This window comes from Cervus elaphus, chromosome 11 (assembly GCF_910594005.1).
Source record: "Cervus elaphus chromosome 11, mCerEla1.1, whole genome shotgun sequence".
In the NCBI taxonomy this organism is placed as follows: domain Eukaryota; kingdom Metazoa; phylum Chordata; class Mammalia; order Artiodactyla; family Cervidae; genus Cervus; species Cervus elaphus.
The window spans coordinates 82,107,139-82,123,040 of record NC_057825.1 but is presented as its reverse complement, the minus strand read 5'-3'; the positions used below and the strand labels follow the sequence as shown (position 1 = coordinate 82,123,040).

The window sequence follows — 15,902 nt, the reverse complement described above, 5'->3', positions numbered from 1 at the left end:
ACTAAGCCCCAATACCCTGAGTATTAACCTCATTCAGTTAGAACTCAATGAGAGATGAGCACTTGATTATAATGGAACTGCAATGATTCCAGTCTCCAGATAACCAGATATTCTACTTTACCTTAGATGGCGAAGATTCTGCTGGGGCAGACTCTGGCCGTCTTCGTGGAGGAACAGGAGGGGGGACAGGCACTTCATCAGTGCTCTTGGTTAAACTTATAGATGATACTGAAGCAGATCCTGTAGATGATACAATTTTGAAAAGTTCACAGGAATTTTATTTCATCAATCCTGCTTATATTTATTAAAAGAAATGTACAGAAGTATAAAAAGCAGTTCAATAAAGCAACACCCAACAGTACTTCCTTTATTAAAGCAAACTGCTATAAAAGCATGCAGAAATATCTTAGCAGAGTTTTCAGAAAAAAAGCTGCCTAAGTTATTCTGTTGTTATACTTCTTGAACAAAATAACATTTCTATTGTTAATCTATTACTGGAATTTTCTGGGAGAGAGCAAACTATGAAAAACTTTTGGAATGGTAACTTTTGTTAACCTTTTATGATGGGCTCATTTCCCGCCCCCCCCGACTGTATTAGTACAGAATTTCCTTGCCTTCACTGGATAGTCTTTGGGAATACTTTCTGGTCTTAAGCACTCTCTCCAATGTCTCTCCCTGCCATGCTTTAAAAGGACGTCCTTTAAAAGGACGGCAGGGAGAGACTCTATTGTCCCGGGGAGGGATCTCTTCAGTTTGCTTAGGTATCAGCTCTTCTTGGTGGGGAAGCAAAGTCAGGTTCATCACACTCTAATCCAGAATTTTTCATTGTGATGAACACATTTAAAATGACTGAGGCTGTGCGGATAATAAAAACAGAAATTACACTAGAATATAGTGAACCTGACTTAGGAGTAAATTGATGAATTGGCACTAAAAAGGTAAGTAAAAGCCTCTGATTGTAACCTGTCTTACAAACATTTATGATAAGGGCTTAATATAGGCATATAAATAACTACACTTTGAAAAACATTAATGTAAGTTAACCTGTACATCAGCACAATGAAAAAGACGTGAAAAAACACTTAGATGATCATTCAAAACTGTATTTGGCAGGTTTTCTTTCCCTTAAACACTGACAGTTTTAATTTTGTTAATTAAATGTTGTAACAAGATAGAACTTAGAGTACTCTGTGTATTTATATTATTTAAATGAGCAACATTCTGATCACCTACCTTTCTTCTTATGAGACTATGTTAGCTTATAAAACTATTTTCCATGGTATACATTCTGAAATCATTTGTATGAAGGGCAGCAAAAACCAATCTATTGGCTTAAAGTTTAAGGGATAGTTGGTGAATTGTTAGTTTACTTTAAAAACAAATACCTACATTGGAACTTTATTTTGCTTATTAGTGATGAATATTTAGGTTATATAATACAGATACTCACAGTGATAAGACAGCTGTTCTAAAGTCAAATAACAGTCATTTGCCTACAGCCTGTGCTTTCCCCAGCCTAAGGTATTTTGTGACTTAGACACTGCATGTAGCTGCCAACATTCTCATATGCGCATGCATGCTCTCGCCTTTTTTTTAAAGTTGGGCATTAGAACTCCAGAGTTGGAAATGAGAAATGGTTAAATGTGGAAGCCACCCATATAATAATGTTCTTTCAAAAGAGAAGAAAGGTTTTACAAAAAGCATGAGAATTATATAAGTTTAAGCAAATCATTTATGATCAAAAGATAGTACAAGTGAAGGCCTCACTTCTAAGATGCTGCAAAGCAAGGCACCAATGCTGCCAGACCCAAGACGAGTTTTAGCAGGAAAGGTTACATTTGGTTTAATTTTTAAAGCCAAAGCAAAAATTATGAGTCTTAAACCAAATATACTAACTTGGGCCATGGGGCAGTGTAACTTGGATAAAGACGGTATCGCTGCCTGTGAAAGGAAACAAGAAAAAGTAGATTTTTTTCTTTCATAAATATATTCAACTCATCTGTAAAAATTTATTTATAATAGAAATGTTATTTCTGTCATTCTAGTTTTAAAGAATGATAGAACAGCTTAGCAAAAGCTCATTACTACTTACTTTTGAGAAAAAGAATTAAATTGCATTAACATCATTGGGAATTTTGAAGATTCGTTTTAGATTCACTACTTGATGTCATAATAATTAAATGAAAAAGCATTCATGAGAAAACTATAATATCCTTCTATTTTAGTGGAAGACTTCCAAAAAATGTATAAACCCAATTTGAGCAAAGAATTCATTTGGACATACAGAAATATGTCATTCAATAAGGATTATTTTGAAAACCCAAACTTGTGAAAATAAGTAGTAAATAATGAATTTATGTTATAAAAATTGAGAAATAAAAGGGAATTTCTTACCATTATTGTCAGTAGTAGTAGTATATATATACCTTAGAAAAGTTCTTGGGATATGTGTTCATCACAAAATAACTATAGCTTGGATATTACAAACAAGCTGAAAGTGATATAGCTTTTTTCCTTCTATATTTTTAAACACTTAAAATATCATTAAACATTTTTGGTGCTTAGACACATTATTTATGCAGGAAATGGATACTTTTTGAATATCTAATTTCAACAATACTCACTCTTTTAAGAAAAAAATTGAAAATCATAAAATGCAAAGCCCTGAAAGCATTAAAGTAGAAAAACTGAGACAAAAGCTGGAGGATCTATACTGGCTCTAAATCAATACAGTTGTTTAGCTTACACTGCCTCATATCACCAACATACCGAACAGATCATATCTAAGAGGCTAAAGCAATAATAACTCTAGCATGAGACTGAGCTGATTAATTCAGGTTTTTCTCTCTCATTTTTGCACAACAAACAATCACTCAATTAGGGCTGTTGCTTTTTCTAGCTTCTTTGGTCAGAACAAGCATAATTTACGTCCTAGGTTTAGTTGGCAGAACCATTCATTTGACTGCTTATATAGATACAGTGTTTTTGTTTCCCAGACAGCCCTGATTTCAAATAACATATGGTACTACCTCCTTTCCATATGTACTGATATTTATTTGCAGGCTATGGTTACTGAGGGTAGGAATCCAGCTAATCCTAATAAGTTAGCTCTCAAAAGATTAAAATTCATTTTTATACTTTTGACATTAAGTAATGCTGCTGCTGTGTCAAAGATTCTTTTCACTAAAAATGAGATTCTCTTCACTAACATAACAGGGGTTTTAAAGGGAGTATCTGCTCCAGTGCTTACTACTTATGTATTTTCCACTTTTTTGGAAAGGAAATAAGTATCCTTTCTGGAGATAAGCGTCGAGAACATGGTCGTATACTTTGTAAAATATAGGAGTAAAATCAAAACATAAGCTAATGACAGCTACCAACTGCAGGCTTTTAGAAAGAATGATTACACTTACACATACATACTTGTGCACACAGTTGTAGGCTGGGCTTTGGTCTAATGTATATACAGCAAAGGCTTAGATTTATGTGTAAACTTGGGGCACTTTTCTGATTTGTCACTTCAAACTAATTGCTTAGTCTTACTGCCTGGAAAATGCTATTAAAAAATTCTTTGAGAATTATACATTATAAATCTCAAGAAATATATACTAGGAATTCTTGTCAGCTAGGTACTGAACAAATTTATTGACAGTGACTTAGGGCTAAAATCCAGTTAATCAAAAAGTAGCATAAATTGGTAAAGTACAAATCCCAGACAACAGATCAGTGGTTTTTCCATTGTGCCTGCATGTTAGGCCCTGCTGGAAGGTTTTTAAAAATATTGATGCCCACATGCCAATGCTGGTCTAATACAAGCATGGACTGAGCATATAGGTATTTTTTTTAAAGCTCTTCAGGGGATTATAACTTTCAGTCAGCGTTGAAACCACTGTTGGAAGATAACCTCCAATTTATAACTGAGTCATTCTGAGAATAAAAATAAGCATTTTCCTATAGAAAAAAATTATATAAATCATGGATAATTTCTTAAATTCACAAAAGCCTGTTAAATGCAAATGTATGAGATCAGAAACTAATCACCTACAACAATCTGCTACAAAGAAAAGCTTTGCATTCCAGCTTGAAATATATCTTTTCTTATTAAAGCCTTCCCTACTAAGGGATGGGATAAAGCTCATCTGTAGCACACAGACCAGGCCAGATCCATGGCTCCCTTTTATCACCAGGCAGCCTTCAATAGCAAGGTACCCAGAGCACTTCTTCCTCCTCCCTCCATGCTAGAGCCACAGAGAGAAAGCTGGTGGCCTTTCCCCTTTTCCCGGCCACTGAGAGGCAGGCCTGGTGAGCGCAAGGTGTGGAGCCGGGCTCTGAATGTGAGGCTATGTGTAGCAGCACTAGAGGGGCCAGTTTCCTTCCCTCTCTGTCTTCACCACAAAGTTTTCTCTGACCATTCCTGCCCATTCTGTGGTCATCTTCGTGTGAACTTCTACTGCATTTATATCTTCACTCATTTAGCATTTTGTCAATAAACTAAAACTTATACATCTTCTCTGCAATCTTACTGAGAGATGAAAAAAATCATAGTACAAACAGAATCAAAGCATTTAACCCTTGTTAAGCATTTAACTGTGAGTTTCTTTTATTATGATTATTTTTTTAAATCTCTCAGTAAGATTGCAAGCCTTACCAGAGAAGATGTATCCAAGCTTACTTAGCAAGAAATGAGATATTGACAGATACTGGCTGAAGAAATTAATCTTTGTTTTTAAAATAAATTATTTTGGGGGAAAAAACTAAAAAAAAAAAAGCAAAACAACTATTATAACCAATCAAAAAATTCTAGTCAAATTCTACCTTTTGAAAAACCTAAGCAATGTCTTTGCTTTGCAATGCCTTTGCTTTGCAGTGCCTTTCTGCCTCTTCATACTGAGTAGAATATGCCCAGATGACTTAAAAATGTAGGTACATCAGGTCTTTCCTGCCAGGCCCTGAGGACAGCAAGGAAGTAGGTATTCGCTCTAGTGGCAACACAATGAGTACCAAGTTGGATGTGCTGGTGACCACTGGGCCCTCCCCCCCATTAATACTAGCAGATCTGTTAAGCAGAGTGGGGCCAAAAGCAGATGAGGACCTTTAATATCCATAGATGAGCTTTAAGGAGGGGATTAACTGAGCTTACAGATGGTTTTGTATTATACTGGCTTTCTTAACCTCAAAATCTGTTATTTTCAATTTTTACTAAGAACAAAAGGAATAGTAACAGAGGTTTCCTTTTATCACAAAGAAAGAGAAACTGAAAAAATCCTCAGGGATAAGATTACAAAGTCTAATTCTTGCTACAGTGGTTTCTTCGTTTGTCCAGCTATTTTAAGTTAGTATTACTCCACTGCCACATATGAGAAAACAATGATCCAGAACACTGGATTCCAAAATGACTTTTTTCCCTGTTTGACTAATCACTGAAAGATTCAGCACTAGTAGGGAATGAAATATGTTTATCTCCTGTTTCTCCACATCTTTCATTTTTAGCTACTTCAATAAGAAAAACAGAATTTTCAGTTGATGGCTTTCATGCAATTTCAATAATTCACGCATGTGGGAATCTTTATAACACAGATCATTGCCATCTGCTTGAGGAAAAAACCTCTTCAAACAGTTAAATGGGTCATAATAAATAATAATTTTAAGTCAGGTACACTGTAAAATGTGTTGGTTTTATATTATCACTTAATTTAGGAAGTTGGTGAGTTGGGGAAATGGTAATATTTTACCTGGTCTTACTTGAACTTATAAAAAATATCTGATAGCCTACTAGTAACATAACATGATTTTGTAATCTTCAGTAGCCAAATAAACCCAAGATGTAGTAATTCTTAAAACAAACACCGTTTATGTGGTAGAAAAGATAAGACAAACTAATGGGTAACTACAAATATATATTCAACACAGGAATAAATAAGTAGTATTCTGGACCAAATCTCAAAATAATAGAACTCCATAGAATAATTTTTTTTAAAACAGATTTTCTGAATTGGAAAATATCTTAAAAATCTAGTTTAACCCACAGAAGGCATCCAGAAACTGTTTAATCTAAAATCAGAAGGCTCACTAGCAGACTGAAATGACAAACTAGGAGTCAGGAATCCTATGTTAGTGCTTAACTACCTCCCCAACAATGTCAGGCTGCCTCTCAGTATTGGATTCTATTACGTCGAATATTAGGGGAAAACCTGAACGATACAATGAGCTAAGGCAGCCAGTGGGAAGAGCATGTGGAAGGGGTTGTGAAAGGGTTAAAAGAAACTGCATTCAAATTCTGATTTAATAATGAATAAATGAAAAAAGGTTCTGAGATCTTAGTAGAGCTTTAAAGCTCAATATGAAATTGATTAAAAAAAATTAATGGTAACAGTGAAAGTAGCCTCTCAAAGGGCTAGGCTGGGCTGTACAGTTTGGTACCCATTAGCCACATGTGGTTATTAAGTGCTTGCATGTGGCTAGTCCAAATTGAGATCTGTGGTAAGTATACAATACATATTGCATTTTGAAGATTTGGGACAAAAACTGAGATTGTAAAATATCTCAGTAAATTTTAATACTGATTTCACGTTTAAATGACAACATTTTGTATATACGGGGTTAAATAAAATATATTATCAAAATTAATTTCACTTAATTTTTGCATTTTAAAAATGTAGAAAGAACATTTAAAAGTCACATATGGGGCTCATATTATAAATATTTCTATCGGACAGCACTGATTTATAAATAGAAAAGGATGAGCAACAGTGTGCAATCTGTGAGAGTTGTATGGCTGGGCTTGAAAGCACAGGAGTTTATTAGTAGGCACTATATAGGATGCTGTTGACTCAACAAGGGTTAAGTAGAAGTTTGAATTTGATACATTGTAAAATTAGAAACTACAAGATTTGGTGAGAAAGAAATCATGTACTGAGCAGTTTCAAATATAGTTTTGGAGGAAACATTTAAGGCATCAGATTGATTAGTCCATGTAGTTTTAGCAGTTATCTTCGTTTCCTCTGGAAGTCAGAGAGGCATTTTAAATTCGCCAATTGAAAACAAATGCTCAAATGAAATTTCAATTACAAATTTAATCACCAGGCCTATCAGTAAAGTGTACTACATTTAAAGAGGGCTGTTCTAATTTATTTTATACTTTTATAATAATATATTTTGAAATGGTATGTGGTTTATATCTACAAATTTACAAAAAAATATATATATAAATATATATATACACACACAGATTCTTTTTTACCTCTAGTACACATAACACTAACAGTTACTTAAAGCACTTAAAACTTGAACACCTACTTGAGTGAAAAGGGCTTGAATGATCAGAATCAAATACGCTGCAAACATCTGTGGTACTAGAAGCACCAGAAGCAGGAGGAGGTGTTAACGGTGTTCTTGGAGAATTTGGTGCAGATGCTGTACTTTCTGTTTCACTTTCAGGGATCCTACTATAACTAATTTTCCTTGGCTCTTGCTGCAGAGGTGTGGGATGTCTCATAGTACCTGGTCTTGGGTTTGATGGACGAACACCAGGAGATTTTAGGGGATAGTTGTATTTTTTTGGCTGTAGACATATCAAAAGAAACACAATACATACAACACCGTTAATGGAAAAGAAGGTTCTTCTATAAATGCCTGGTAAAATTCGATTAATATCCAGGAAAACCATAAACCACTAATACTGATTCAAATCAAAGTATCCAAGTTAAGTGTTAACAACCCATTTCCATAAAGCCTTGGCTATCTAAATTAGTAGGGAATGAATTTCTTTAAATAACTGAATTTTAATCCTATAAATACCAGAGTATTTGTTATTTCAATATTTCTGATGGAAATCTTTCTAAGATACAGTGAACATTTCTCTGGCTTTTAAAATGGACTGTGTGAAACTAATTTAATCTTGGGAGGAAAGCCAGGACCGTTGTTTTGAACTATGATACCTTACTGTGCTGTAATACAGTGATGCCATCAGGATTATTTACAAATGCATTAAATTGCTTGCATTCTCACCTGTTTATGCTAGTTTGATGGCTTTTTTTTTTCTTACAGAGTGATTGTTTCTCAATGATTGTCAGTATGTTTCACTGGAGCAGACTATATATAGCTATTTTCAATTTTCTGTTTTTAATCTGTCTTTTGAAATTGTTTTAGGCCTTGAGAAATTTTCTTATAGAGTAACTTCATTAAGCTTTAGTTCACAGACATTATGAGATTTATCTTGGTTACTTAGAAGCCATTTATGTTTACTTCTTGGTTCCTAACTTTCTTATGAATAAGAGAAATTATATTCAGAACAGGGAAATGATGATATTGTACATAAATTTGGTCAGGCACTTACAAGTAATAGGAAAGAATGGAAACTTTATTTCCCCCTCCAAAAAGTATCTTGTCAAACCTGTTATTTTTACAGCTAATGATTTCATACTTAAAATTCTCATGTCATTACTTTCAAAAAAGTTGTAAGTACATATATTTACTATAAGAGAATAAATCAGTCAAATTTCCTGCCCTTTAAATAATTAATAACATTTTTCTTTGTCAAACAAAACAAAACAAAAACTTGTACGTTTGCCCAACTTCTTCATCTATTGTATTAGGATTTTATTCACATTAATGTTACTGCTCATTTACTTGGAACTAAGTGGACTAATCCTGAGTATATTTATTAAGGATTTATCTACTATTTTTATCCATTACACGTGCACTTCATCCCTGAATGCCTTTATAGAAAACCATAAACCACCAGATAGATGTAGATAACAACTGCAAAAAATATTTAAATGTAAAGGAAATAATATGAATGCTTACAAATCTTGGAAGAGGCTTAGGGTTTCGTGGTTCTATTTCTAGGGATTTGTTGAAAAGATAATCTGTAAATTCTTTTTCCATGCTACTTCCCATTGGATTCAAGTTTTCAAAAAACCTCTAAAATAAATGCAAAGAAATAAAATATTATTAATGTTAAATAATTTAAATTCAGTTTAAAAGTCATGAAAGTAACTTAAAACATTTTAACGCAAGAAAATTGGAAATATTTAAAGTTTTATTTTCCTTTTTCTCTTCTATGAAATAAATCCGACTCTTATCAGGTGGTTATAAACTTAATCAGAAATATGTACCTTCAAAGAATTCAACTTACTTTGATATCTGACTCTACTCGTAAACAATAAGGCTGATTTTGGTACTGCTGGATCTCGCCTGTTATTTCTGCTACTTTCCTCCTTTTGCTAAAGTTTATAAGCTCTTTTCCATGCCGTTTTAGGACCTCAGGGTTGCCTTCTTCTGTTTTCAAGATATTAGTTAGATAAATTCCTGGAAGATATAATGAAATTACTTCAAGGATAAAAATGGAAACAGCTAGTTTTTTTCTCTTTCAGTAATTATATTACAGTGTACCATTTCAATCGTCATAACTGAAGAATTAAAGCACAAATTTCGACTCTATGAAAAACAACGGGCTAAGTAAATATCAGAGAAAGGGAGACCAAGTTTAAGAAAATTAATAGATTTACAGGAAGAATAATTAAGTTTCCATCTCCAAACCATAATGTTATTTGACATATGTCATGATTTTGTTAATGGAACTTTAAGAATAACCCATCACTTGACGCATATTTTTGGCAAAAGAGGAAAATGTTAACTTCAGAGGATCATATTTTCTGCATAATTAGCTCTTGGAGCCCTCAAGAGGTTATTAGGATTTGTAATTCAGAGGTGGTACTGTTTGGATAGGCTTACTCATGAAAATGTGAAAGGATGTGCAATCCTATCAAGGACAGGACTGCATATAATTTATGTATATTCTGGTCTTCAGTACTTCTAGAATTATGGCAACCAAGTAAGGAGTTCCTGTTTCTGCCTCACTGCAGGCTGTGCAATGGATAAGGAGGAGAATGAACAGAAAAGCAGGCTTTTTAGTTCCTTTCTGTTCTAGCATAAAGGTTTTGGAGCCAGCTCTGCTGCTTTCTCTTTTCGTGATCTTGTACAAGTTGCTTAACCTCTGTGTGCCTTGGTTTACTCAACTGGGGAATGAGGATAGCAGGGTCGCTGTGAGAAACATTACGAGTAAATTTATGTACAGACTTAGAATAGGGCCTGACAAAAGTAGATGCTTAATTATCTATGGTTGTGACTGCTGATGCTGTTGTTGCTATTCTTACCCTATCCTCTTATGTCTGCCTTTCCTCTCAAGTACTGACTGTGATGCGTGGGGGGAAAAAGTGTGTGAATGTGAGTTCCTGCACTCAGTACACATGTACTGAGTCTCTGCTCTATGCCAAGCACTGCTCTAGATACTGCAGATACAAAGATGAACAAGATACACAGTTCCTCCCTCAAGGAGCTCAGAGCTTTGAATGTGGGCTACTACAGTACGATTTGGTAAGTGCTATATTGATTGGTACTAAAGCATAAGATGCTATGAGAGCATAAGCAAGGTGTGCCTAATTCTGCCTTGAGCTTCTGGGAGAGAAAAAGGCACCACGGATTAAAATATGTTTAAAGCGAGTCTCAAAAAATGAACAGAAGCTTAATAACTAGAGTAAGATAACGGGGTGTTCTAAGCAAGGCAGCCATATGTTTGAAGACATTGGTCTGTAGTGAAGCTGGAAGGCATACTCAGAATTGGCTGGACTTTAGGGATTTGGTGAGTGCGGTGGAGGAAGAGGGGCAGGAAATGAGGACAGGTATAGGCAAGAGGTTAGTAGTTCTAATCCCTTCTCCGCAGCTATACGTTATGTACCAGATGAGAAGAATGAACAGAGTAACAGGCATTTTCGTTCTAATCAGAGATTAGTGGTTCTAAATGAGTTTGTGGTAGAGGAACTTCATGGCTTGTGGGGTTCTAGTTCCCCAACCAGGGGTAGAACCTAGGTCCTTTACTGTGAGGGCAGCAAAGTCCTAACCACTGGACCACCAGCGAATTCCTGAAGCAAAACTTTTAAATACTAGAATTTTTGGTTATCTTCTTCAAAAGATTAAATGACTCAAAACCAAAGTGAAGAAGTTTGCAATAATGAAATATGATAGATACCAGTGCTTGTCTGGTTCTAGAAAGTATTCAATTGTTAAGTGTATTGGTTACTTGGTTATTTCTCAGCATGACCATATGTTCTAACAAGTCCAGGCTCTTTTATTTTTCATATCTCTTATCACTGACTCCTTTACTTATAGTCAGTTATATTCTCCTCTACACTAAGTCACTCCTGTATTCTTGCCTGGAGAGTCCCATGGACAGAGGAGCTTGGCGGGCTGCAGTCCATGGGGTCACAAAGAGTTGGACACGACTGAAGTGAGTTAGTATGCACTACACTTAGTTGCAGTGATCCACTTAGCTCAATGTTCAGTCTTATAAATGTCCATGACAGTACACATGATTGATGACAGCCAAAATTAACTTTCCATATTCCATACTGGTCACAAATTGATGGCCCAATTGTGAAGAGTTTGTGGGTCAGGAAGAGCGCCCCCCCCCTGTTTTTTAATTAAAGAGCTTAGATTTTATCCACTAAGTAATTAGGAGATGATAGCATCTTCACATTCTAGAATGATTTCTCTGGAGTTAAGAAGGAGTTAAGACTAGAAGCAGGAAGCTCAGCAGTCCTCAGTGAGATGATGAGGATCCACAGGGATAGAGTGGAGCGCGTAAATATTTAAGAGGTAGAGTCCACAAGAACTGGTTAACTGGTTTGGGCAGAGTTTGGCATAGTGAGAACAAGACTCTCAACTTTGTGCCTGAGGGTCTAACTGGGTGATGGTATAATGACTGACCTGGGGAACATGCGGATAAGAAGTTATAGGATATTGTAGGTGTTAAAAGTATACTTGAATTAAGTTGTGAAAATGCTTACAAGTAGCATTTTGAGAGAGTTCAGAATAAAATTTGGAAATTATTTTATGACAAATAAATTGCTAGTTAAAAGGAGAATAAATGATTAAAGACATGGTGTTCAAATTTTGTTGATCATAAACTATCAGTAAAAAATGTTTAAGCATGCATGTTTTTTTATATATGTGTATACATATATATGATAGAAAATGTACTGCACATATATATATGACCTGAATATTATAAACTCTTAAGGCCTAATTTTTTTTTTTTAAAAAAGATCATTTTATATACCTGCTCTGAAGTCAGCCGTTGTAGGGAGAGGAAAAGCAGAGCATTATGACAAATAATGAAGAGGAGTGAGGTTTCTGGGAAAAAGTGGCTGCTCAGAGTTCCCACAGCACTTTGTTGATGCTCTGACTTACATGTTTCTACAATACAGTGGTATATTTACTGCACAGCACTATAACTTATTTTCCTGCTCTTTCAAGGGAGCTTATTGAGGATAAGACTACGTTTTACTTGTCCCTCTCTTCTCAACACCTAGTCCTGGTTCTGGCACATATAGGCATTCAACTGATGTTTCTGAATGAATAAAAGCAGCACATTATTTCAGAACAGAAATGAAAGCACTTGCAAACTACAGCAGGATACAAGAGACATACAGTCAATTCTAAAATGGCAGGAAAGCAAGAGTGGAGATGAAGCAAACTGACCAGAAAGGGGGAGGACACGCAATTAAAGCTCTGTGAGAGGCAGGAGCAGAGCCGAGGCTGTCGGCTTGGAGTTTCGCTTAGAGAGGTGAGGCTTGGTTGAGGTGGGAATCTACTGCACAGCCTATTACCTGAGAGGAAATGTTAGTCTGCCCATATATATATGGCATTCTATCTGCGAGTAGAACCTTTTAGTGTCTGGAGAAAAATTGGGATATAGACCCGTAGCCTGGCATAACCTTGGAAGGAGAAACTGCCTGATTTTTATCATTCTGTAAATAGTGCAGTGCCAGCCCAAAAAAAACTGAGTAACAATTCTGATAAGACGATAAAGAAAGTGTTGGGTAGATACTACCCTTGACCCTCTTAATAGAGGGGAAGTATCTAGTCACAGGGACCACAGGATATCACGAGTAGCATGACTGTAAGTTCAGCAAGTGTACTGAATGACTATGTATATTTCATTTTTTTTCTAAGCACCTGACATAGTTCCTGATACTTAGGTACTCAAGAAACATTTGTAGACAGGTTGAATGAAATGAACATCAGACCTAAGGTCCTTCTTAGGTTCCTTTGTATGAACTGGCACCAGTTACCACACTTAAAAGTAAATGCATAGACTTCATTGTTTTATCAGGAAGAGAAAATAAATGAACTCAACAATTTTATCAAGAATTTATGGGGAAAAAAATCCTCAGAAGACAGAATAAATTAATAATGATAAAAAGCCATAAATGACATAAAACTATAAAATCAGGGAGAATAATTATATTTCAGCTTTGTTTTGAAGAAAAACTCAGTATGTAAAACAAACAGTAAAAATAGAAATGGAAAAATATATTGCAGATAGGAGCAAAATCAAAAGTGTCATTTTAATAGAATGCTAGTACTTTAAAAGACTTAAATGAGACAACTGTGTAGCAAAAAAAAAAAAAAAAAACTGAAACAGAAAGAAAATTAAGGAAGAAATGAAAATGTTATTATAGAATTACATGATACAAAAGATTCTAGGCCCAGATGGTTTTTCTGTTGGAATATTTCAAAGTTTAAAGGCTAGATCATTTCATGACATCCTGGAATCAAATAATATGGAAAGCTACTAAACCTTTGTTACAAAGTAAATATAACCATAATAACAAAAGCTGATAAATATATATATAAGACAAGAAGAGAAACCACAGAGCAATCTCATTTACAAAGATGGATGCAAAAATCCTAAATAAAATGATAATGCATAGAATTCATTTGTATATTTAACAGATTAATCCACCATGAACAAATAAGGCTTAATTAATGTGAGTAAACAGAAAGTTTCAGTATTAGCAAACTTGTAATTTTAATTTGTTAAGCAAGAAAAATCATTTGCTCTCAGATAGCAAATTACTTAAAACAGTAAATGTATATTGCCAATAAAAAAGCAGTAGAAAACTATAAAGAGAAATTTTCTAAACGCAGTAAACAGCACTGAATCATGCAAACAGCAAAATTATAACGTATCCCTGCTGAAATGGAGATTAAAACAGAATTTCTTATTTTTATTATCATTTAACCTTTGTTTAGGAAGTTATGACTAATGTTATAAGGCTTAACACAGAAATAAATTCAAAGGAAGAGCCACTGTTATTACCCTAGATATGATTAAATATTTAGAAAATCCCTGAAATGAGTAATTCCTGGAATTAAGGGAAATTGACCATTAAAAAATAAATACCATTCACAATTAAAAATACCTAAGGAAAAAACTAAATATCATATATGTACGTCCTTTCCAAATTAATTGATAGATCATTCCAACTGTATTTTGGGGAATCACCCCCTCATTCCCAGGTTCATTTGAAAAAATAAAGAGACAAAATTGGCAAAAAAAAAAATACTGACGAACAAAGACAAGCCGGCTTTACCATATATGACAATATTTTAAATATAAAGCAGAATTTTGGGGGTTTTTTGGCCCTGCTACATTGGCTTCTGATCTCAGTTCTTCCACCAGGGATGGAACCGTGGGGCCCTGGCAATGCAGCTCCACGTCCTAACCTCTGGATTGCCAAGGAATCCCCTAAAGCAGGATTCCTTATCCTTGGTACTACTGACCTTTCACACTGGATATTTCTTTGTTGTGGAGGGCTGTCCTGTGCACTGAAGAATGTTAGCAATATTCCTATCCTCTACTGACTATACTGAACAATAAAATGTCTCTAGACACTGCTAAATGTTCCTTGGAGGGCAAAAACCACCCTGGCTGAGAATCATTGATTATAAAGTGCCAGTCATTAAGACTAGGGCACAAGGATAAGAAGTTAATGGGATGGACTTAGAGATTATCATACTAAGTGAAGTAAGTCAGACAGAGAATGACAAGTATCATATGATATCATTCATATGTGGAACCTAATTTTAAAAAAGATACAAATGAACTTATTGACAAAACAGAAACAGACATACAGATATTGAAAACAAACTTAGAAATGCTGGAGGGAGGGATAAATCAGGAGCTTGGGATGAACATGTACACATTACTATATATGATAGATAAGCAACAAGGACCTACTGTATAGCACAGGGAACGCTACTTAATATTCTGTGATAACCTATATGAGAAAAGGATCTAAAAAAGAATGAATATATGTGCATGTATATAATGGATTCACTTTGTTGTATATCTGAAACTAACATGACACTGTAAATCAACTCTACTTCAATAAAACTAAAATAATATAAAAAGAAGTTAATGGGAAATATTTTTTTCTTAAAGAAGGGGGTACAATGTGTAAACGGGAATAAAGAAAACTTATTCAATAAACCAGGGTCAACAGATAAAGAATTGGTGGAGAAATAAATTTGAGTATTTCATGATATCTAAAAGAGATTTCAACTTGATTAAACAGTTAAATATAATTTTATAGGCCAAGTCATAAAGCTAGGAGAAAATATGACTGAATATTAAATTTCTAAACTGGAAGAACTTCCTAGGGTTAGAAACAATAGAAATCATAATGAGGAAAATGAACAGATTATAGAATTTTTAAAAAACTGTATTTCAAAGAATAAAAACTAAAAGGCAGATTGGTAAAAATATATAGCTCAAGAAATATCCAGCTAGATATAAATTATCTAGCTAAATTGGCTTTACAGCTCAAGAAAATATTCTCAAATGCATAAAATAAGCATAAATACGAAGATATTCATTATAACATTATTTAGGAAAGCTTTAAAAAAGATAGACACAACACACACGTCAGGTCATAGGGTAATGGTTAAATAAACTGTCATAACAACTTTAAAGGATGTCATGTAGCCATGAGAAATGTTAATTATGAAGACTAATAAAACACCATACATTTGGGACATGCTAAGTGAAAAAAGTA

At 34.5% G+C, this 15,902-nt stretch overlaps 2 protein-coding genes across 5 annotated transcripts in view; one reads left to right on the top strand and one right to left on the bottom strand.

Annotated features, from left to right (window-relative positions):
* The window catches only part of SOS1 (SOS Ras/Rac guanine nucleotide exchange factor 1), a 129,490-nt gene that overhangs the window by 5,724 nt on the left and 107,864 nt on the right, over positions 1-15,902 (bottom strand). For 3 of the 4 annotated variants that reach the window (XM_043918184.1, XM_043918188.1, XM_043918187.1), the window contains 5 exons: positions 9,137-9,309; positions 8,806-8,922; positions 7,297-7,561; positions 1,897-1,941; positions 122-240 (listed from right to left, as the gene is read on the bottom strand). In XM_043918184.1, coding sequence (XP_043774119.1) covers positions 122-240; positions 1,897-1,941; positions 7,297-7,561; positions 8,806-8,922; positions 9,137-9,309 — 719 coding nt within the window. The remainder of the gene's footprint in view (positions 1-121; positions 241-1,896; positions 1,942-7,296; positions 7,562-8,805; positions 8,923-9,136; positions 9,310-15,902) is intronic. The other variant, XM_043918185.1, reaches the window with a different exon arrangement.
* The window catches only part of ARHGEF33 (Rho guanine nucleotide exchange factor 33), a 114,999-nt gene that overhangs the window by 87,621 nt on the left and 11,476 nt on the right, over positions 1-15,902 (top strand). The gene's annotated exons all lie outside the window — the stretch shown is intronic.